At 37.7% G+C, this 25,223-nt stretch overlaps 2 protein-coding genes and 1 long non-coding RNA gene across 3 annotated transcripts; 2 read left to right on the top strand and 1 right to left on the bottom strand.

Annotated features, from left to right (window-relative positions):
* Positions 1 to 4,179: 4,179 nt before the first annotated feature.
* LOC136266662 (E3 ubiquitin-protein ligase TRIM71-like) lies at positions 4,180 to 7,196 on the top strand. The gene is made up of 5 exons (XM_066061662.1): positions 4,180 to 4,748; positions 5,070 to 6,119; positions 6,169 to 6,261; positions 6,311 to 6,406; positions 6,457 to 7,196. The coding sequence occupies exons 1-2, from the start codon at positions 4,345 to 4,347 to the stop codon at positions 5,923 to 5,925; spliced, it is 1,260 nt and encodes a 419-aa protein (XP_065917734.1). The 5' UTR covers positions 4,180 to 4,344; the 3' UTR covers positions 5,926 to 6,119; positions 6,169 to 6,261; positions 6,311 to 6,406; positions 6,457 to 7,196.
* Positions 7,197 to 9,383: 2,187 nt separating this feature from the next.
* On the bottom strand, positions 9,384 to 13,722 carry LOC136267018 (uncharacterized). Its single transcript, XR_010706457.1, has 3 exons — positions 13,403 to 13,722; positions 10,081 to 10,436; positions 9,384 to 9,470 (listed from the first exon to the last, which is right to left on the bottom strand). It is a non-coding gene; the product is annotated as an uncharacterized lncRNA (long non-coding RNA).
* On the top strand, positions 13,558 to 22,127 carry LOC136266741 (fibronectin-like). Its single transcript, XM_066061767.1, has 7 exons — positions 13,558 to 13,962; positions 18,750 to 18,819; positions 18,899 to 19,195; positions 19,322 to 19,603; positions 20,262 to 20,338; positions 20,686 to 20,923; positions 21,424 to 22,127. Exons 2-7 carry the CDS (start codon positions 18,753 to 18,755, stop codon positions 21,456 to 21,458), a joined length of 996 nt encoding a protein of 331 aa, XP_065917839.1. The 5' UTR covers positions 13,558 to 13,962; positions 18,750 to 18,752; the 3' UTR covers positions 21,459 to 22,127.
* The last annotated feature ends 3,096 nt before the right edge of the window (positions 22,128 to 25,223 follow it).

Below are 25,223 nucleotides of genomic sequence, written 5' to 3'. Positions count from 1 at the left end.
CTATGTATTTACTGAGATTTTTGCACAACACACAACAAATAAATAAATACCAAAGGTGTAGCCGGGTGTGGTGGATTCACTAAGTGGTTTTGCACAGCATATAATATACACAAATAAAATAAATAAATACCATACAGTCTCGCAATGAGTACAGATACACATTAAAAACTTACACACAAACTGTCATTCCGTTATCAGTACTCCATTAAACACGACCTGGTGACCAACAACAGTTGCTGCGACCATAGATGACCGGACTTCTTTAACTTCAATTTTTCTTATGCGCGCCTAGTAGCTGCTTATTCAAAGGGTGTGCCGTGCGTTTCGTCAAAATGGCTTCTGCTCTCCTTCCTTCCGTGTCTTCTGTGGCTAAGTGTCAAGTGTTGATGGAACATTTTGATAATCCAGACCAACTTCAAGATGCTATTAACTGTAGCGAAGAATGCGCCGCTTTATTGCAGTATCCCTCCACCACGCCCGTTTCTAAATATTGTCCTGATCATCCACGAAGAAAACTTGACGTGTTCTGCAGACAATGTGGAACTGAGTTATGTAGAGATTGTGTCTCCCATGGTCACTCAACACACCAGCGTACTAGCATTACAAGTGTGACTGATGAAGAAACCAGGAGACTGGGAGAAGCTATGGGTCACATGACAGATTTACTGGAAGAGACGAAACGAGCAGTGTCCGTTGTGAAGGAAATGAGACAACGTGTTAGGAGCAGAAAGGAGCACAACATGGAGAGGACAAGGGAGGTGTTTAATGCTCTTAGAAAAATCATCGATGAACGAGAAGAACAAGTCATAACAGATATTACCAAAGGAGCAGACAAGAGGGAGAACACACTAAAGGTATTATTTTGTAGTTAATCTGCCACACAAAGTTAGTATCAGTAACATAATACAGCAGTTCTAATAGATATTGTGTGACAACAAATACCAGCAAAATCACGTGCACAAGATTTCAACCAATCAAATCAATTCATTTTTATGTTTAAACTATAATATCAAGATACAAGGTAGTGTGTCGTGTGGCCCAAGAAGTCGGCGCACCGCACCATGAGTATATTAACAGGAAGAAAAAAAATGCAATTTTCACACCTATGTAGCTCTGTGATCCCTTATCCGATTGGAACCAAATTTGCTAGAGATGTGCCGCCCAGTTAGGGGAGTCTACATACCAAATTTGAAGAAAATTGCTCCAGCCATTTCCGAGATACGAGCGAACAAAATTTCGTTTTAATTTCTTCGTTATCTTCATTTCGCAAAATTCGCCATAAAACACGAATGCGTGCTTGGATTGGGCTGACATTTGGCACACTTAAGGGCTCATTAAGGCGGATCTCCATACCAACTTTGGTAGGAATCCGATGCACATTCACGGAGTTATGACCGATTATTTGCGTAAAATGAGGTCGAAGGTCTGTCACACCTACAGGGTAAACCCCTTGGAGGAATCAGTTGAAAATTGATATGTAGATGAAGCAACCATCGTAGGAGTGCCTTTTTGTGGTTTGAAAGGAATCGGGATAAAGACCATGGAGATATGACACAAAACCCAACCTGTGTCAAAATTACGCGATCGATTTTTATGAATAAAAAAACTATTAGTTTTCGTGTCTACCAGGCAAACCGCTTAGAGCAACAAGCTGAAAATCAGTATGTAACTGGAATAATCATCATAGAAAGTTGTTGCAGTAGTACAGAAGAATCGAAGTACAAATCACTGAGTTATGATTCGAAAGGCAACTACATACAGCAAATGCGAGATCGAGATACTCTAATAGAACAGTCACCCTAATAAAGCATTCAGCTGCATTTATAATTTACTCAGTTATATTACATTGCAAGTTATTCTGTAGGGAATTCAGCTACAAACAAATTGCCCTGTAGAGAGATCAGCTAGAAAGTTACCTTGTAGAGAGTTCAGTTACAAAGAAACAATCATGCAAAGAGTTTAGCTGCAAACAAATCACCCAGTAGAAAGTTCCGCTATGAACAGATCACACTGTAGAGAGTTCAGTTAGAAACAAGTCATCCTGTAGAGAGATCAGCTAGAAGAAGTTACCTTGTAGAGAGTTCAGTTACAAAGAAACAGTCATGCAAAGAGTTTAGCTGCAAACAAATCACCCAGTAGAAAGTTCCGCTATGAACAGATCACACTGTAGAGAGTTCAATTAGAAACAAGTCATCCTGTAGATAGATCAGCTAGAAGAAGTCACCTTGTAGAGAGTTCAGCTACTAAGAAACCACCATGTAAGAGAGCTCAGCTGCAAACAAATCACCTGTAGGGAGTTCAGCTAGGAACAAGCCACACTGTACAGAGATCAGCTAGAAACAAATCATCCTGTAGAGAGTTCAGCTAGAAGAAGTTACATTGTAGAGAGTTCAGCTACAAAGAAACTACCATGTAGAGAGTTTAGCTGCAAACAAATCGCCCTGTAGAGAATTCAGCTACAAACAAATTACCCTGTAGAAAGATCAGCTAGAAGAAGTTACCTTGTAGAGAGTTCAGCTACAAACTAATCACCCTGTAGAGAGTTCAGCTAGAAACAAGTCACCCTGTAGAGAGATCAGCTAGAAACAAGCCACCCGTAGAGAGTTCAGCTAGAAGAAGTTACATTGTAGAGAGTTCAGCTACAAAGAAACTACCATGTAGAGAGTTCAGCTACAAACTAATCACCCTGTAGAGAGTTCAGCTAGAAACAAGTCACCCTGTAGAGAGATCAGCTAGAAACAAGCCACCCGTAGAGAGTTCAGCTAGAAGAAGTTACATTGTAGAGAGTTCAGCTACAAAGAAACTACCATGTAGAGAGTTCAGCTACAAACAAATCAACCTGTAGCAAGATCAGTTAGAAGAAGTTACCTTGTAGAGAGTTCAGCTACAAACAAATAACCCTGTAGAGAGTTCAGCTACAAACAAGTCACCCTGTAGAGAGATCAGCTAGAAACAAGCCACCCGTAGAGAGTTCAGCTAGAAGAAGTTACATTGTAGATAGTTCAGCTACAAAGAAACTACTATGTAGAGAGTTCAGCTGCAAACAAATTGCCCTGTAGAGAATTCAGCTACAAACAAATCACCCTGTAGAAAGATCAGCTAGAAGAAGTTACCTTGTAGAGAGTTCAGCTACAAACAAATCACCCTGTAGAGAGTTCAGCTAGAAACAAGCCACCCGTAGAGAGTTCAGCTAGAAGAAGTTACATTGTAGAGAGTTCAGCAGTTCAGCTGCAAACAAATCACCCTGTAGAGAGTTCAGCTAGAAACAAGCCACCCGTAGAGAGTTCAGCTAGAAGAAGTTACATTGTAGAGAGTTCAGCAGTTCAGCTACAAACAAATCACCCTGTAGAGAGTTCAGCTAGAAACAAGTCATCCGGTAGAGAGATCAGCTAGAAGGATCACCTTGCAGAGGGGTCAGCTACAAAGAAATCACCCTGCTTCATCTTCTCTTCTTCCTGTAGTAAAGAATAAATGATAGGTTAAAAGCCCTAAAGCCGGCCATAGGCCGGCTTTGGTGTATACAAATACAAAAAGAAGTGAAATCTAATCCAAAACAGCCAAGCTGTAAAAAAAGTGCAGCCCTGAGAAAGGCCATGGTGAAAAAAGATGTGAAATCCAAGGTGGCGGCCAAGAAATGGCTGTGATGGTAGGTTAATGGTAAAAATTTTAATAACAACAATTCAGGTGAATTTTGTGCCAATTGACCAAGCAGCACCAAATTCACCTGAATTGTCGTTATTAAAATTTTTACCATTAACCTACCATCACAGCCATTTCTTGGCCGCCACCTTGGATTTCACATCTTTTTTCACCATAGCCTTTTTCTCAGGGCTGCACTCTTTTTTACAGCTTGGCTGTTTTGGATTAGATATTAATTACTGCAAATAACATGTGTTGTTGTCATGCAAGGTCTTTTAATTATAAGTTTATTTATAACCCCATACAGGTTTACATACCAAACCAATTCACATGATTTTGTGTAATAGGTGAGCCCCTCCCACCTACCATTTAGCATTCTCTATTAGAGAAATTAAAAGCAAACACATTATCTGTTTTACTGACTTAAAGGTTTGAAACTGGCTTGAAATTGACAGTCAAAGCTAAACCAACAATGCTAACATCAGTAATATTATGCTACAAAGTAGTTCTTCCTGGGATTGGTAGTGGTAATGATGTGTCTCGTTGTTCTTGTTTTAATATTAGCTACAGCTGGAGAGGTTGTTGTTACTATGGACACAACTACAGAATTGTCTGGAGCTATTGAAGAAGACAAGAGAGAACAAAGTGACTACCACTGAACTGGTTAGGAGGAGGAAGATACTGGAGCGACGACAAGATCACCTGATGTTAATGAAGAAGAGATCAAGACTGGAACCAGTAATGAAGGAACAAAGAGAAGTTGAGTATGAAGAAGTGGAACGTCTTTGTGAGGAGGTGACCAAGTTGGGAGGATTTCTACCTCTGGACCCCAGCAAGTGTGAAATGACCTTCCCTACAGCAATGACAATAATGACCAAAGAGACGTCACTAATGGTAACACTTAGAGATGTCAATGGTGACATTGTTGATGATAAGAATAGTGAGGTAAATGTATCCGTGACCACCAAAACTGGAGAAGCCATAGTAGTGGGACCAGTCAAGGATGTTAGTGGTGGAAACTACACAGTATCCTTCACTCCCAGGACACCTGGAGATCACATGATATCAATTGTAATTGATGGACAACACATCCCAGGCAGTCCTCACAAGTGAGGAATAGTGTGTGTTCTATTAGAGTGTTTTGTGGATAACATGTGAGGTGTGATTGTATTATACTTATTCAGTTAGTGTATACTAATGTTACACAATGACTATACATATTAACACTACTACACAGTCAGTCTATACAGTCACACTACTATACAATAGCTATACATGTATTATTTTCCCATACAATGTGTCATACATACAAAACATACAAGTGATTATCACTCAAACTTTCCACTATAATGTTATCTCATTTCCAGGAAGTGATGTCACCAGTATTATTAATGTACAGTAGATCATGTGATCCTGTCATGTTACTATAGGATATCAGTTGTACTGAGAGACTACAGCAAGATGAGAGAAGGACACTGCCAAGTGATGACTCATTATGCAGGGAACAAGTTTGGTAAACTCAGTGATGTTGCTATAGGAGTTAATAATGAAGTCATCATTATTGATTATACTAACAAGTGTGTAATTGTGCTGGACTGTAACTTTGCCTTATTAGCAGTGATTGGACAAGGAAGTGGTGACAACAGATCGATTGATCCTATTGGTATAGCAGTCAGTAAGGATGACATCATAGCTATTAGCGACTTTAGTAGTCATCAAGTGAAGAAGTATTCCCTACAAGGAGAACTCTTATCAATAATTGGTACCAATATAGGGAACAACAATGGCCAGTTTAGTGTTCCTAGGGGACTAGTCTTCAGTAGTAATAAAATGTTATATGTTGTAGATGGGTGTAATCACAGGGTCCAGGTATTCCAACAAGATGATAAATTTGCATTTACATTTGGCAGTGAAGGGTCCAACCCTGGACAATTTCAGTGTCCTGGTAGAATAGCAATTGATACTGACAATAGAGTGTTAGTTAGTGACGTTGATGGTAATCATATTAGTCTCTTCAGTCATACTGGCAGTTTTATTAGTAGGATAACATGTGATAGACCATATGCCATTACTGTTAGCCCTGATGGTCACATCATAGCTGGTTGTGGTGGTGGTAACAACAAAATTAGAGTATGGAGCCCCACCCATGAGTTAATTAAACAGTTTGGAAAGAGAGGATCTCAACAAGGAGAATTTAATGCTATTAATGGTATAGCAATAAACTATTCTACTGGTAGTGTTTATGTTGTGGAGGGATCCAACAAGAGACTACAAGTTATCAGTTAAATTGTTATTTTGTGTGTTTGTATGATGTAATCTATTATTACCATGGTTACTAATTGTTTACACAATATGATAATATTCTAACTAGAAAGGTTGATTAGTACATATTAGTGTGTGAGGGGTGATGGTGTGGTCGTTTTGTGTTGTTACTATGTAGTCATGACAACCACACAACAACAGTTACCAGAAAGTGACCAGTAAGTGTTGGTGATGAAGAGCTGGTATACAAGTGTCTTTTCTATACAGGTGGAGAAAGTAGATGTGTACAATGAAGATCATCTGAAATGATGTCATTGGGGACTTTTAGCCAATCAGATTGTACTGTGTGTACAGAATAAAGTAATCAAAATGTGTAACTTGACAATGTGTGAACTTAATAAATCACCAGTGTCCAGATCATGTGATCCACCCAGTGTAGTGACATGTACATGAGGGATTTGTTGTGGTTGTCAAGTGATTAAATCAGTCAGTTCACCTTAATAAGGTATGTGTACTACCTTATTTGGATGTGTCATTTAAATGTGTTTAATTCAGGAGGTGGTACAACATGTTCTCCTATTTACCAACGGACTACTCACACCCACACCACACCTCCACACTAGGGTATAGGGTCTGGTGATATAGACCGTATCCAAATTACATCACAGGAATTTTCTATTTGGGGGACTCTTATTATTATCACCAATGGCAATCAAGATTTCGATGATTGATATAGAGGCCTAACAAACAAGATGTCGAAGTGAAACTACCAGGTTTGGTTATTACAGCAAAGGAACAATAGCATTTCTTCTAAACTTTGAAAACCAGCTGAAAAATTCTAACCTGGCATTAGAAAATAGATTTTATACCCCTATATTGTACTTGTTAGTTTCAGGTCAATATTTTCTTCCAGGATTGAATAGTAATTTAAATCTTATTAAGCCCCATTGGAACTCTCACTTGAAACTTTTAGAATACCCCCAAATAGCCACAGCCATTTTATTTCATGATGTCATTTGGAACATGGTCTATTGGTTAGGATTTTTGGATCATCTGTCAATTTATTAGTTCTCCATTACAACATGTAGTAGATGATGTAATCCTAAGACATTCTGATTGGCTTAATGTATTTTAAACACATCAGTGTCCAATAATGACCAATATCACCAGATCCTACTCTCCTGTAGAAGTGGGTGTGGTCACTACTGTACTAATTGGACAATTGTATTTCTGTATATTTGAGAATTGAATGAATCATTAATTTTTATTTCGTGTACGTAATTATTATACGGAAACAGCCTTAATGGGATTTATGACTTATGAGTAGTCTACAGCGGAACCTCAGTTATCTGGACTCCACTTATACGGATTCTCGGTTAACCGAATTACAGAAATGACTGAGTAGTGACTGTTCTATTAGAGTAGTGACTGTTCTATTAGGGTAGTTAAAAATACAAGTATTTTTAAAAATTTTTTTTGTGCTATTTTAAGGTTATTGAGACACAGTTTGGGAGATACGGACTTTTCAGACTTATGGACCATTCCTGGTCCCAAGGGGTTCAGATAATTGAGGTTCCACTGTATAAACTAGTTAACTAAGGGAAACATTACTGATGCTGAATGTGATAAAGCAAATTTTATCCAAGTAAAATCAATGGAGACAATGTAGTATGGCACAAGCATTTGCCAAAATAATAGTGTCCAACTAATTTAACCTTTAAACTATCAAACTTTCTCCTACCAAAATTTTATATCATATGGTAGAAATGAGGTTTGTTTACATCACCATACAAAAATAAATTGTAACCGGATTTGCAAAAAGGTACCTCGTGGCTTTTTCACATACAAATTTTGACCCATTTTTTGAAACTTTAGAACTTCTTTATCATGGCATAAAACTGTTTGAAATTTTCCGTAAGAAAAGGTACAGCATCTGATTATAGTTTGATATAAAAATCAGCTTAATTGGTGCAAGGAGTAAAAAGTTATAATGTTTCATTTGCTGACATGTAAAATGTGTGGAAAAGGTACCTTTTCACAAATCCAGCCACAATTTTCTGTTGTTACCACTTTGTAGCACTGTAACTTCAAAAATTCTTGGTTTGTAGAACTGAAATTTCAGTTGACTATTCCTTTAGTAAGTGTAATAAAATGAAATTCAATAATGCACTATCATGTTGGGTTCTTGCATGTGCAGATCTAGTCACATGCATAATATTATTATTACTATTCTGACTGAAAATCATACTCTAAGCAGTCTGGTAAATATCAACTACTCTAATAGAACAGTCACTTAGCTGTAGTACTAGTAGAAACCTTTCAAGTGTTGTATGATTATGTACAATATTTACTTAGTCATTATTATACTTGTTAATATACATGGTGGCTACACAATCATTGCCATTATTAATGTCACACAGACAAAAATGATTTGTAACAGTTTACCCTAAACTAATGGGGACCAAGAGTCAAGTCACACTAACTTGTTATTACAATCTTTCCCAAAGTATAGTCCATTAAATACATTTCCTGTTGACATGTGACCACAAGTTTGTCTACACTGACCATGGCCATTTTTAGATAACTACACATTATATTGTTGAACTGCCACAAACACTGACTATAATTTTAGTTGTATACTAGTATCATAGAAATCAAAATACTCCCAGCCCACACTCATCACCTAGTGGCACGTGTATGCATTACTATAATATTGGCTGGGCTAACAAACTGAACAGTTTGCATCATAATACCACCATCATCTTGTGGGTAGTCTTGTAGATGTGGACTGGTGACGTACTCCATCTGTTATCAGTTCCAAGGAAATTGAATTGCCACATCTTAATAATGACACAGTTCAGTGACTGATCCAATTAGAGCACACCATCATTTTAATGCTACAGCAAGACAAGGATAAGTGCAACAAAAATAATAACACATTAAACAGTTGTTTAAAATTACTCTAATGCAACATAACATCAATACAATAGCTAAGCAAGTGGAGTTTTCTTGTTTATATTGTAAACCATTTAAATATGTAAACAAACATCCATACAGTGTTTTTCCTGCTAAAAACACTGATGTGGTGTGCCAGCTTTAGTCCACTCCACTATGTGTCTTGTTGTTGTTTGTGTATTCAGTGACAAACACATAATTTGTCTTGCATTAGTAGCTTCATGGTCACTCCTCAAAATGGGACAGTGGAATTTCCTACTAAGCCCGGCTGCATGCCAAACTTATGCAAAGAAATAAGCCATCAACAAAGTTTTATCTTCTCTTAATTGTTATAATCATACAGCTGTGACCATTTAATCTGTAGACCACACGAAACTGAATAATTTATTTACGTAGCTAGGCCGGCATACAAAAAAATTTACTGAAACTTGCCAAAATTAAAAAATGGCCACTCATTTTCCCACTTGAAGTCTACAGTATACACTGTACTACTGTACTTACCTCAAGTCAACCTTCACATGTGAATAAGTCACTTCTGGTACTGGTACTGACATGACTGTAAGTGTCTTGTCATCAAAACCTTCCAACTCCACATAGTTGTCCTTGTTGTGTTTCTGTTAGTGAAATATAACAGAATGTACATAAAGAAGTAGTGTTTAACTTTGCACATGGAATTGCAAACACCTCTAATGTCTACCAAATTATGGTCACATAACTGGATTAGCAAAAAGGAGATCTTTCACACACACCCAATTCCATGAACTTCAGATACCATAACTTAATACATATACCTGAACCATCCATTAAGTGATGTATATATTGGACATGCTCACTTGCTTTTTGTAAGTTGCAATTCCGGTAGAGCGAAACTTATAAAAACCACTCATTAATCAATACTGAGCAGTTTTAGAAATGTACAAGTGATGGATGATTAATGGTGACAGTATAAAGGTGTCAATTGAGAGTATACATGTGTAATTTGGTGCACTTTATGGCTTTGCCCTTAGGTGTAATTTTGATTGGTCATAAATATTGTGTCAAACACTTGAATGAAAAGATTTTTAAATGTTTTCGGAGGGTCATGTAGTACAAATGAGTTGATTCTGTAATTCTACCAGGATTCAGCTCACAGTGGAACCTTGGTGAGACACATCTGTAGACAACTAATGTCCTCATGTAAAGGATGGGGGGAGGGGGAGGGGATAAAAAGCTTATTCTACCTACCTAATAATGTGGTCTCCATATTCCTGCTAATTCGTGTTGCCACATCATTACACACCTTGGATAGCCACTCAGCAGGGTTGTTTTGAAGATCATTGTGGTGAACCCCCTTGTTTACATATCATTGGGGAAATGTGTATCTGAGTTTTGCACTGTTTGTATTACAGGTGTGATTATCAGAAGTAACCTCTCCAAGGTTCAAATGGATAGCCAGCATACATAGATTATGACATTGTTGAATTAAAGGTGCTCAGCATCCAAAGTACTGAATAGTGTCATGCATGGGTCAGTTCATCAAACTTCTCACTGATAATTTTATAATTTCCCATGACCATATAAACAAATCCTAGTCATTTCACCTGTAGAAATAAGTACATGTAATCTACATTATACACATGAGGTATACCATGAGCATGTATATCACCTAGTGTATGTGAGTATATCATAACTGGGAAGAGCAACTTATTCACACTTACAAAATTCAGGTTGGTAGGGACAAGGTTACTATACATGTGTTAATATGAATGGTGTCCATTAAATGATAATATAGAAGAGAAAAGTAGCTAGCCATATATGGACTACTCATACTCGGTCTTGTGCAACCACAGTGACTGCTAGATACTAACAAATCAGATGAAATTCCATCAATAGTATTTAAACACTGTATGTGCTGCAGAAATTGCACCTATATACTCCATGTAGTGGTGTAGCTAAGGTGGGTACTGGTAGGGCACAGGCCCAACCAATCAGTTCCAGTGCCCTACCAACACAGGTACTCACCGTACGTAGCTAGCTATAGCTAAATTGTGTGATACAAGGTGCAATATGAAGCCTCCTAACTAATAATTATTCAAAACATTCATACAGCTAGTGTCCTACTAGAGATGACATATTTTAACTGCAAAATGTTACCAAATTGAATCTCAACATGTAATTTTCAAAACATTTCCTAGTGGGCATGCCAGACCCCCTAGCTGCAGCGTGCTTTGTATACTGATTACTGCAACTTGTACGCCTACAATGGTGTCCAACCAATCCTTCTGGGCTAGCTACGCCACTGACTCCATGCATATCATCTTTGCTCAATCTGTCAACTGGAACTGTTTCTATTGTGATTACCTTACCTGCAAATGTTACACCAGTTTACAAGAAGAAGGGTAGTTCAATTTGCTGTAAAGTTATGGAGTATATTGTTTACCACTAACATGTTCAACTATATCAAATTTTCAGTATGGCTTTAAGCAGTGTTACTCTTGTGAGGCCCAACTAGTATCAGTAGTAGAACACATTTCATACAACTATGACTAATAGAAGCAGATTGATCTTATGGCAAATCATGATGGGATATTACACTAAAATGTTACAGAATACATTCTCCAATACTCACAGATTACTTCATTAATGACCAAAGACTACAAAATGTGAAACAGCATCCTTACCAAGTCCTCACATTAATAAAATGCCTCTAATATTTCATCAAACTTAATTGTTCTTTGCAACTAAAGCATGCAAGTTCTACACGGGATCCATATCAACTTTTATTGCTTCTATTAAAATGATCCAGCCTCTACATTGGCTAATGACTACAATTACAACTATAGCATATCAGCCTTGTTATATGGCCTACCTTGGAATAGAGTTGTAGTTAACATGTCAAAACTATTCTGTACATTTCATCAAATGTAGCCATTATCAATGGCCATTAGCAAGCTAAATTAATTTACATTTGGTGAAATAAACTTTGGCAAATTCAACCTCATTGTTTAGCTATAAAGATGCTAATCTGAGGTGCTACAAGTACTTGGCAGGTTAAATGTCAGTGAATTTGTAGCAAATCGCCAAAGTTTCCCTCTATACAATATACAGAAAACACAAAAGTACAAACATTAGCACCCATAATCTCTACACCACATTATGTAAAGAAAGAAGTAATGTCATTTGATTAAGGCACAATGCACACACTCCATACAACAGGAGAAATTAATTACGCGGGTGGATAAACCCCAAAAAGTACATCCCTGTAATCCTCAACCAGATCTGTTAAACTCAGTGTCATTTTATGTGTTGAAGTGCACTGATTAAGAATTCACCCATACTGAGTCTTAACTGGCAACTTTACAGAGAAGTATGCCAAAAAACCTTATTTTCCCAACATTTATTTACCCACCTGATGATGTGTGATTTACCAGAACAAGGCTTTTTGCCATTTCCATTTGTCTCAGAACAAAATCTAATACACCACAGGATTCACCTGTCATCAAAGAATCTGATAAACCACACTGTGTTTCTGTATACTAAAGTATGTGGAAGTTATGGCGGTTTGTTTACAAGGTAGTGTAATTTTCACCAAACACGGGCAAAGCCTAAAACAGAATCCAGAAAATTTGACATTAGTTTTAATATGAAAGGATGTGCCATTCCTTTATATACAAATCTATTAACAATCTTACAGGTTTTAAATTTCTCAGAAACTTCCAAACTATTTTACAAGTATTCAACGAGGATTCACCACCAATAAACTGAACAGATGCCCAAATGAACATGCAGGCCATACCAATTTGATCATATGTTTCATGGATTGCTTTCCCTCTACTGGTAGATCGAAAAATAAATCAAAATATATAGCTAAATTATTTGACTGATGTGGCTGCTTTATTAGAATATTTTACAGGTAAAGCACTTCTTGTAAGTGAGATAGTGCTCCATTTCCCTACTGCACAAATTACTACTAGTAGTATTGTTTTAGATATTACATCATGGGTTTGCCAAAGACTGGCCTGCCACATTAAGATTAAGCCTTTATTATGATCAAACATGAGTAAGGCCACTCCTGTTTCCCATCCTGACCTCAGGCATATTTGCATGCGGGTGGGTGGTCCATTTCCATTATGAGATTGGCAGCTTTTCAAGCCTAGCACAGCTATAAAAAGCTGCACAAAAGCATGTTCCTTCCTTTCAAGTCAGTTGCAAAAATCAGTAACACAAACATGAAGTTTGTGCCGACTTTCATTGATAGCACTGCTGACACACTGTGAGCTAACACTGTTATAAGATGGCTTTTACTAATAAGCCTGTCAGTAAGTATGCAAAAATAACCGGAAAACAATGAAAGAATATGGAATATTTAGAGCTGACAGTAATCAGATGCAGGAGAGATTTTTTGGGACAAACCTAGTCCCTTGGGCAACATCAGCAGTGCTGCCTGCCCATTATCAAACAATCAAATTACTAAAGGAGATCAATCTGTGTGCACACAGATGCAAGAGAGTTAACTGCATTTGCCGAAAACATAGTATATAATACGCGCAGGCGCTTAGAGACTTGCCTTGATGGGTAGTCTAAGTTACATCTTTGACTTCTAGTTACGGTCTGAACTTCAATGAATTGGTCCTTTCCGTAGGATAATATACATCCCCATGGTCCTCCGTAGAGCTTTCTGATTTAATAATATAAGCCCTCGTTGCGTTTATAAACTTAATTTCTAATTTGAGAAGCGCCATTGGGAAACTTGGTAAAGGATCTGAACTTCTGAAGGATCATAGACGGCGGCTCAGACGGCGGCTCGGACGGCGGTAGAAGGTCAAATACTAGTATGGCAGAGTAACAAAGCAGCAGTATGATGTGTACCGTACTAAATGACTGTAGTTTATCCCACGTGAGCGGAGATTACGTCTGTGCTGGACACGTGGTACTGACATGTGCAAATCAGCCTGGCGGGGATTTTCTAGCGCAAACAAAAACCATGATCACCACCACACCTACTGATTTAATAGTTACCGCGTAATACAAGGCGCAATTTGGCGAGAAGAAGAGTAGTGCAGTCTTCCGGGAGAGCTAGAGACTACAAGAGCGGTGACGGAGGTTCAGCCTTGAAAGAAATCAGAGGTACGCTAGTTTTAAAACGTTTAGTTGTACAAATTGGACATATTTTAAAAATATTTACTAGCTCATGCCCTTTTGAAGTAGTCTCGTCCTCGCAGACCCTTCTCTCCGGGGTGGCGCTTATCGATTAGAGATTATAAGCGCCCCCTACGAGAGGGGGCGCTTATAATCGATAAGCGCCACCCCGGAGAGAAGGGTCTGCGAGGACAAGACTACTTTTGAAGCGTTGTGACTACCGCATTTGTCTTGAAGGCAAACCGGTACGTTATATCGTATCGTGTAGATGGGCTATTGTCTCAGACCGCTTTTTCTTCTTTTGTCATTGGGTCGGAAACAAAAGGGTCAGGTGAAATGCAGTATAACAGTTTTGTTCAATCACCCCCAGATTTCGGGAATTTTACTGTACGGCTAATAAAGGCTCACGAACGGCGAGAACTGCACACGATGGCTTCACATTAGGTTTTGAAGCCACGTGTGTGATTCACATCGATCAATACTGTACTGCATTCACCTTGCCCCTTTTCCCTACGATGTTCTGGTTGTGCAAGACTTGTATAAGAACAGAGATGCATTTGGGACTATGCTGAAAGTGGCCACTACAATTGCAATTTGGTGGTCTTGTCTAGAAGTGATTGCTACGGTTTGTGCTTGCGTGATTGTTTCTGATCTCTGACCACATAATTTTCCTCACCACTGCTTCATTTATGAGAAAGATTAACTATCTTAGTACAGCAAGTAGTTTGTTTAACCATGTGTAAGCATGTGTTGCCTTTGAGGGTTCTTTCCTTGGCTTTTATTTATAAACTTTATAGCACGGGACAGCCTATTGTTAGAATATGATTTTGTCTTTCACTAATAGGTGCCTCCCACCCACATGTAACTAGCTGTAGCTAAGCTAAGATGACGCCTGCTGCAACATATTTATGGTGGTCTTGTTCCATAACATGCTCAACTTACTGTGGTGTGAATTTAAAAGTCCAAAATGTTTTAGTAAGTTTTGTGCTTTTCTGGATGACTACATCTGCAGTGGAACCATGTATTTCGCACACCTTGGCACCATGTCTGTAATAGAGACACATCTTGATTTATGAGGTCCAAATGTGCCTGGTTTCCTGAAATTGTTTTCTGAAAAATGTGGCCTGGTGCAACTGGGGAAGCAGCCCACCCAGCTGTAACATCAATGGGTACCTGGTGTAAACTGGGGAAGCAAATACCTAACTATTCTTGTCTCGCTTAGTGGTGTTGGGGTCGTTGTGGAACTTTAGGTTCCACGACCTCTCCATGAGACCTGGACAGTGCTCTTGCGGGTTACTAGCCTTGCCCCAGGAGGATTTGCCTGCACAAGGCTCAAGTGCCTGAGTGGTGCACAAGCATCCCAGTGCTGGTTCACTGGGCGGCAATAGCTATGTTTTGCATGGCTGCCGGAGGTTTGCTTTTGTGTGTGTACATATCTATCTATCTATCTGTCTACCTATGTTGGTCCATATGCACCCACGTGAACAAAATCATTAGCTAAATGGTAAAAGCAGCTTGCACGTAAGAAGTAAAAGCAAAATGAAGTCTGTATTAAACTTCCGCACTGGTAAACTTTGCGCTGAGGTGGTTTCTTCTCGGCAGTCTGAAAAACAGGTATGGCGACTCTTCATATACATATACTCTATTCTCGAACGAAAATGAAGGGCAGCTTCGAGGCCTTGTCTAAACAATTCGCATGAGAAAGCACGATAGACATGCTATAAAACAGTTGAGAAGATACTTCTGTGCATAATTTGCTGTTTAAAGTGGTTTGTTATAGTTATGCTTCCTTAGCAGTGCATAACAATATAAGTACCGAATTACAAAATAATTCATGAAATATGCTAAATTACAGTATTTACAAATCTATTTGTCTAGATGAATTAATAATAACAATAGCATGAATATAAACTGCAATTATATACATGGTTGATTAATTGCCTATTTGGTTAGAATGAGATAGTATTAACTGCATAGGCACCTGGTTTTAGAAGTAGCTTTACATCACCTTGTTTACTCACAGGACTGTGAACAATTGACCTGATTATTTCACTGTTTCCTTATTAGTAAAGTGACCCAATTTCAAGGGTTTAAACGTGTGTACATGGGACCATGGATAGACGCCCACTGTATAACACAAATGTGCCTTATTATGAAGTTGGCTGTGATTTAGAACATCCCTTTTTGAGTTCAGTTGTATAACCTTCCCACGCAAATAATATCTCCATTGTTCTTTTAAATGTTATGTGGTCTGAGGTGATTACATATTTGTAATACAGTGCCAAAAAGTGCCAAAAAGTAACCGCCTAAAATAAATTGATAGTGGGTAGTTGTGTTGTACAAACTGTGGTCAATAATTGTATGCAAATTGACTGATTTAAGAAACCATATAATTATGCTTTGAAGTGGTAACTAAATACTGTAGTGTATGCTCTAACATTATGTTTGTATATAAATTTGTCCTTAGAGTTTATATAAGTGGCACCTGTTAGTGTGGACAGTGAGGTCACCTATGTAATGGACATACTGGGTCCCAAAGTAAACAGTATGATGTGGGCATCTTCATAATAATCAGGACACTTTTTGTTGGTTCTGAGGCATCCGTTTTATGTAGATTCCATTGTCAAATTTATATATCCTGAAGGTAGGGCCTATTTAAAGAACGTGACATCCCATTAATATTCTTTCACAATTACTGGAAGCTTGTTTGTGTTTACTGAGCCATTCAACCATGTACTGTACAAAGAGTATACTGTTTCATATCACTAGAAATTGTGTGATCCTTCTACTGGCTTCTTCCTGTATCTGTTACAAGTTGTGTGTCCATGTCAGTATATCTAAATCCTTCAAGAGTAATGAGTAATGATTAGAACACCTGTTTTAATTGTACCTGTAAGTTGACAGTGTTTCCATTTTGAAGCTTATTTTCACCTGTACTATTAGTACTGATTTGTACAGCAATTGAATGCACTCAAGACAGTTATCTGTTACAATGATTAACACTGCTTTTATCATAATGTGTTGCTTTGTCTGAAGTTTACAGAAACATTACATACAGTTGTTATGGAGACTTTTTAGTAACTAAGTAACATGTGTAGGTGATAAAGGGTGTGTTTCACTTGCTTTCTGAACACAAGGGAACTGTTTGTTGTTAGCAGTGACGAATGTGGCACCCTTCCACCATGGGACTAGGACAAAGTGTCCTGATTGAGGTGTTCTGATTTCAGGGATCTGAATGTGTTTATTCTAATAGCTAATACAAATGAGATCATGGACTAGTATCCTAATTATCAAGGTGTACTTGTTTCACAATAGTTCCTTTAATATTAGTCCAGTTCCATTACCATATCTGAATTCTCAGGTATGACATCAATCCTGCATACCATCTGTAAACATGTTGTGAGATAGATGATGTTTGGAGTAACATGTGTCTGGTGTGGTCTCAGAGAGCAGTTGTTTCTGTGTTGGTCTCACATGTTTGTACTGAAATGTGTTTGTTTCTATTGTTACACCTAGAGCTAATTGCACTTTCAATTACTCTTTGTGTTGAGAGATCAAAGGATGTTTGTTGCTTAAGTATGTGTGTGACCTTTTACATCTCAGAAAAGAATTGAAAGATATTCTAGCCTAAGCAATCCTAGCTATTTGTTCTGCAACTTAACATAGACTGTCTACACACTTTACTAGAGATGGCTGAAGGTAAAGAGGTTTGATTTGTAGAGATGAACAAAATGACTACATGACACTACCATTGCAACACTAGACACTGTTTACTCAATTGTACAAAAGTTATCTCATACCAATACAGCAGTGTTACACTACCACAATGCTTCATCGCATGCTGTCTTTAAGCTCTCTAACTCACCCACTCATACATATGTGCTTTATTCAACCTTATTACAGTGCTATTATTGTAGGTCAATCCTATTTAAAAAAGTGTTTTGTGGCTAATTCCATGAAAATATTTTCAGCTGGAAATATTTTCACCATATGTTATATACAGAAGTTTCATAGACTGTCTGACTCATTGTTAACCACCTCACAATAGTAAACAAGAGTTTCCAGCATGTTTGCCTCATGGCTCCACTGTCATTTCTCTACCAGACAATGATATAGTCTGGTAGAAATAACAGCTTAGTGTATTGTTAACAATATTGAACAAAAAAAATATCATCTATGAATTTTAATAATTATGTGTACTAATTATTAATGTGGTTTTTCTCTGAAACTCTTAGACAACCTCATTAAAATAACTTGTCTCAACAGGGCCTCCTGCTTGAAATGTTTTTACATGTTACCTTCCCTATACATGTTTATTATAACATGTCAGTTACATGTGTGTTTGTGCATGTTGGACTGCGAACATCAGTATAGCAGATTATTGTTGTGAGGTCCAATTTTTTGTGAAGCTGTTAAAATAGCCTCCATCATAAATTTCTGTAATTATGAAATCTGTGAGACATGAACAATTTCTCTGTAACTACAGATCTCTTGGACACTAACATGGTAAAGCTATGAAAACTTAAGAATGTATAGATGGTTCTGCTCACTATTTTTTTTAGAAATTCAGTTTGCTAGCAGAAATTTTTGTAAGTTAAAACTTTGATTCGCAAAAATAATAATAATAATAATTGGACCTGCTGTACACATGCATGTTGACGTTGATAGCTTGTACTTGTAGTATATTCACATTTTGAGCAGTCTCAAAGAGGAAGACCTCTTGTAAAGGGCCAAATACTCCTAAAGTGTCTTATTGTGTGTTTTATCATTTTCAGAAAATGGAGACACATTATCTACTTGTTTTGTTGTTATTGTTGATCACACTACACAACTCTGAACAACAAGGTGAATAATACACACTGTATTTTGTTATTAGAGGGTTTCACTCTAATTCATACACTGTACTCCAATACATGTATTACAGGTCTTATTATCCACCCACCACAAGATGTTATAATATGTGCTGGAGATGATGTTAATATCACTTGTGGACATAACTATACTGCATCGTTGACTCCTCTGTGGAGAATAAATGGACAAGCAATTTCTGGTAGTAAAATTGGGACTAACAACACATTTGAGATGACAGTGGTAGCTGATAATATTGACACAGTATTGACAGTGTATTCTGCAAATGAAATATTGAATCAAACTAAATTTCAGTGTGAATTTACATTCCTACCTCCTGTAAAGAGTTCAGTTGGCATTCTAACAGTCATGGGTAAGTTAGTAACTGAATACAATTCAACAAGTAATGATTTCTCATTTTATTATGTTGTTCACATGCCTGGTTTAAAGTCTATCTGAACATTTTGTTTATACACTTTAACTGCTTCACTCCTCACAGGTCCCCCAACCCTACCAGTTATCAACGTATTAGAAAGGAGACTGACCTCACTGGTAATATCATGGGACACATTCAGCCATACCTCATGTGGTGATGTGACATACAATGTGACCTTATCTGATGGGACAGCAGAACTGGTGGAGGAGAGAACCACTACTAGTAATACTATCAGTTTCACTGATCTTGATAATGATACTCAATATGAAGTGACAGTGTTGGCTATTAACAATGCTGGACCAGCAACTGTTGTTACTACTAATGTAACCACCTTAACTCCTTCAGGTTAGTGGATGTGTGTGTTTGTATATGTAGTGATGTTTGTTGGGAAATGAAAGCACAACTGAGTGGCTCATTTATCGGTGTTGGGATTGTTGTGGACTTCTGAAACTTCTCATTTAATATCCTTTCTCCATAAGACATAGTGCAGTCCTCGTGGAGGTTACTACGCTGTAGTCCATCAGGAGGGGATGACTTGCTTGCATTAGTTTGCCCTAGTATCTGAGTTGTGTACAGGTATCCCAGTGCTGGGTAGCAGTAGCAGTGCTTCACACAGCTGCTGGAAGGTTTGCTATGCTTATGTAGACTATTGCATAATCTTTGAAACAGGAAACACTTTGAAAATTTGTTGCATTTTGTAACAGGATTACATATTTGGGGAATTTTACATTGAAATGATCTTCATAATCCTCTGTTGACTGTGATGTGTCAATGATATGAAATACAGTATTGAAGCCTCCACAAACAAAGATTAGAAGGAGGCTACGTGTTGTAACTGTCATATCACCAACAGATACATACAGGATGTTTTTGCTAGCCACAATAATTGTTTGGCTAGTTATCAGTCCTCTGTGTGTATCATTTATGTGTAGACTTCATTTTTCACTTAACTTTACATATAATGTATGGTATTGTTGTGTGTTATGTGTTTGTTAATCTTTAGTACCTTCTCCTCAGAGTGATTTGGCAGTCAGCTTGAAGTTTGTTGATTACAGGCCTATTGTTACCATATCTTGGAATGTGAGTGTGTGCGTGTGTCTGTGTGTACATGTGTGTGTAGTTATAGATCACTGGTCTGGTAACAAGGCCACTCTGCTAAGTGAAGTTGCTGAGCATGAAACTTTACTCAAATTGTTTACATGTGGACCAAGCCAACCTGTTATATATTAGAAACAGTTTATCCAGCTGAAACTGTCAGCTGTCCATGTTTTTGGTGTGCATGCATGTTTAGGAGATGTGCAATATTTCAAGCTGGGATAGCATAGTGAGGATAGAGTTGATAGTGTTTTATCCTTACCTTTTTCTTGTTGTACATTTTGAACACTGACTACAATGTGCATACATTACTGAATCTTATGTGTCTATAGGCATCATCATTGTCACATAACATGACTGAGGTGGAGGCCTTAAATGTCTCTTTGACTGGCGAAGATGATATAACAACAACCTTTGAAGTATCACCTAATACAACTACCTTCCAAGTGTCACATAATATGACATCAGATGATAATGTTTCCAGACATCTTGATGTTGGAACAGATTACATCATTTCTGTTTGTAGTGTGAACAGTGTGGGATGTAGTGAGACAGTTAGTACTTCATTAGGTATGTACTGTACAGGGGGGTTGACTGGTGAATTACAGTGGAACCTGTCTTAGTGGCCACTTGTACATCTAAAATGGTTCAATTAAATTCCCCAAGTGAGAAGTTTATACTGTCTAATGCTACTGTACCTTAGGCCATAAAAAATTGGCCTGCAGCTTCAACAGGTTCCACTGCTATATTCCAAACACCTTAAGATGGTGTCCTTGTGTCAGGAGGTGTAAATGTGTACATCAATGCATGAATATGTGTCAAAGTCTCTTTATGAGGTGTACAGATATAAGGGGTCTGTTTACTCTAATACGACTGAAACCTACACCCTTAGGACTAATGTCCTGGTTGTCAAGGTGTCCCTGTTTCAGACCCTTGTACAAAAAAAACCATTTTACAGTAATAGCACACTTTCAGAGGTACCAGCTTTTTATAATCAGGTGGTCCCCTGGACAGCTAAGGTTCCAACATTGCATAGCATTTCATTCACTGTTATGTTTTATAAATTGTAGCTGTACGATGGCTCCAGTCAGCAATAGTCCAGTGACATCCAGATGACCAGTCCATCTATGTATCATGTGATGTGGCTGAGTCAACTCCTAGAGTTAAATGTTTAGCAAGACTGAACTGTTCTACATGTGATGAGGTCACTTCTGAAGTGTTCACACAGACATACTGAAATATCAGTCATGGCTGATACTGACTATCACATTTCTGTGCTGGTTGTTGAATCACAAAACAGTATGCCACTGGAGAATTACAGTTTAGCAGAAACCATCTTGGTACCAAAACTTACACCACAGCCGAATCCCACACACCTACCACAGCCGAGCTCAACACAACAGCCGAGCTCAACACAACAGCCAAGCTCAACACAACAGCCAAGCTCAACACAACAGCCAAGCTCAACACAACAGCCAAGCTCAACACAACAGCCAAGCTCAACACAACAGCCAAGCTCAACACAACAGCCAAACTCAACACAACAGCCAAGCTCAACACAACAGCCAAACTCAACACAACAGCCAAGCTCAACACAACAGCCAAGCTTGACGCAACAGTTGGAACCTACAGAACAGCCAGAACCTGGAACATCCTGTAAGTTTTTAACTAGCTTGAACTGGTTAGAAGCTGCACAGTTACACTGTACTGTATGTAGCTAACTGAATGGTTTTGCTTATAAACTTACCATATTAAATACTGCTGCAATTTTTAATAGTAATTGTGGGGTCTACATCATGGTCTTAAATTTACAGGTGGGATGTGTTGTGCAATTCTTTATTGAATTCATGTAGTGATGGTAAATTAGCTACAGTGGCACTATGCTTAACCCTTTGTTACCATGGACGCATGTCTATTGAAATCCATTCGTAGTGCCTTCGGTCCAGGGATTACAGGGCTGATTCCATTGTCATTTTATTCAGGAGGGGGAGGCATTTTGAATTGTGTATCATGTGTAGCCAAGAAAACCAGCCAGGGAACAAACATCGTTTAGAATAAACACAAGAAGTATATAACACACATAATGTTTACATACCTATGAAAAAAAGGCCATAACTTTCATCTCGGTGGTGGTACACTATTCTAATATAGATTAATTGATTCCTCGCGTGATGGCGATTCGATTGGTATATAGTATGATGTCATCACATTTAGCAACAAAATGGTGGGACAACTTTTATTTCATGTGACGAAGAAGAAGCAGCCCTATTCCATTTGCTTCACAGCGTGTGAGTTCTGTGTGTTACTGTGAAACTTTTTAGATGTACAGCTATATAAATAGGGTAAAGAGGTACTTTTTTGTCCCAAAAAATGAAGATAAAATCCTTCGAATAGTGCCTCACTGCGGTATTATTCGAGGGTGCACTACTAACATTTTAAACCACTACTATAGCTAGTTTTATAAAACAAACACAACACGTTGCTACTTACTTCTATACAAGACCTTTCTTTCACTCAAGTCCTTGTAGCACAACCATGTCACACCTCGTGCTACGTGGTCAATTTACTAAAGGGAATTTTGATTATGTGACAGCCGTTTAAGTTTTACCAGGACAATGCCTTTCTTATATCGAGATGGAGATTAATACTAAAGTTATGAGAGCACTAGTAAAGAGTAATTACAAAAGTATGGTGTGGTACTATTCAAGGGCGCGGCACAACAAATCAAGTGATTATGGTATATTGCTATTATTTATTCAGCTAGTTAAATATACTGTGATTTAGTGTATTTCATGATTCATGAATAATTTTGTAATTCGCTAATTACGTTGCTATGCACTGCTAAGGAAGCATAATACAAACCATTTTGAACTGCAAATTATGCACATAAGTATCTCAATTGAAGGGGTCAGCTGCAAAATGGGACAAGCACCATTTGAAAATTTAGGCGACCATGGTGGTGGGCATTAAACAAAATTTTGGTACATAATTGAATTAGAATATTTGCTTAAATTATTTTGATACTGCCATGAACTTTTAAGTTTTATTGTTTACTTAGTGACAACATTATTCACATAGCTAAATCAAGCCATTCCAATGTTGAAGAAATTAAAAATGTAAAGTGGCACATGTGTCCCTTATTTCCATGACCCCTTCAACTGTTTTATAGTGTGTCTATCATGTTTTCTCATGCGAATTGTTTAGAAAAGGCCTCAAGGCTGTCCTTCATTTTTGTTCACATAAGCACGAGTAATGCCCCCTTTCAACTTAAAGGATACAATATCTCTGGTAGCCTAAGGCCTTCAGTGTTGTTTTAAAAACTGTTAAACCTCTATAAAACCAAAAGGGAAGACCATTCATAAAGTATATGGAGTCACAATACCTGTATTTCAGACTGCCAAAAAGAAACCATCTCAGAGCAAAATTTATGAGTGTGGAAGTTTAATACAGACTTAATTAATTATGAAATTAATTTCAGTAAACCAGGCACACGCCCACAGCCTGCTGAAACAAGAGGCGAATAAAATTATATAAAACATCATTTCATTTTAATGCACATCACAATGGGGAATGCCTCACATGTCCAGTACTGCCAACTAGTGTCCAGTGTGATTTGAATACCTGGGATTACTAACATTAAAAGACTATTTAACAAAAGATTTATAATTTCAGTGAATATACTGAATGGTCATTACATTTTAAATTTAAGTTGCTTACATTTTAAAGTTACAGTGGGTTCCCTGTTATCTGAACACCTTGTGCTGGTTCAATTACAAACGTGTTCAGATAAGTGAATTTGTCTGGATTTAAGTGAATCTCATTCATTTTTATGCACAGTTTTGTTTAACTACTCTAATAGAACATACGGTAACTGTCAAAATACTCTAATAGAACATACGGTGAATGTCAAAATACTCTAATAGAACATACGGTAAATGTTAGAATACTCTAATAGAACAGTTATTCGTACTGTTTTGGATGATCGAGAGTCTGGATATTTGAGTGTCTGGATAATTGAATACTTACTGTAATTCGCTCATAGCAGCCCTGTGTTACAGACTGTAGCCTTCTTGTGGTTCTGTAATGATATAGTACCAACATAGCCTTTTGCTGGTGAAAAATCAGTGTGTTTTAAAATGTGGTTGAATTGTTAGAGTAAGTTTCATACTAAAAGGATAGAATATGTGACCATCTCAGCAATAACCCGTCTAGTTCGCACAACTTCCAAATTTCTTTTATTTTCTCAGCATTATCTGCATTGTTCAAGGAATGGTCCACCAAAGTTTCAGTCGATTATGGTGAGTAGTTTTGGAATTACATCGCTAGACAGTAGGAAGAGCAAGGAAATCGATTTGTACAGTAATTATACTAAAAATATACTACAGATGCTTACATTCACAGTCATAACTTCCGTTTGGATTAGTCTACAGGTTTGGGATTTGGCTTACAATGTTCACCATGGGTTGGCAGATCGACCAAGGTTTAGTTTTTGCCTAGCAGTTACTTCTGCGTAGGCATATGAAGGCAGTTTTATTGAAGAAATGGCAACAGTTTTGCTTACGTCTATCGCATCATAAACGAACGCATGTGACACGCAAACCATTGGAGTTACAGAAATTTAACAATGATTTTCAAACTCCCCAGGAGTAGGCGAATAAGGTGGTATAATAGGTTTATTCAATTTGAGTCTTCCTTCACTGAGTAATGGCTCGATTAAAACTTACATAAAAGTTTCTTTGTAACACGCATAATTTCACCAATTTTTTTAAATTTCATTTTTCTCAAAATGCATGCTTGTGTGAACTAGACAGGTTTTTGCTGAGATGGTCACATATATTTGCAAAGAAAGTTATGGGGTTTAACTCTTAAA

The sequence above is a fragment of the Dysidea avara genome, chromosome 1 (assembly GCF_963678975.1).
Source record: "Dysidea avara chromosome 1, odDysAvar1.4, whole genome shotgun sequence".
NCBI classification, from domain to species: domain Eukaryota; kingdom Metazoa; phylum Porifera; class Demospongiae; order Dictyoceratida; family Dysideidae; genus Dysidea; species Dysidea avara.
This window is presented reverse-complemented; position numbering and strand designations above follow the sequence as displayed.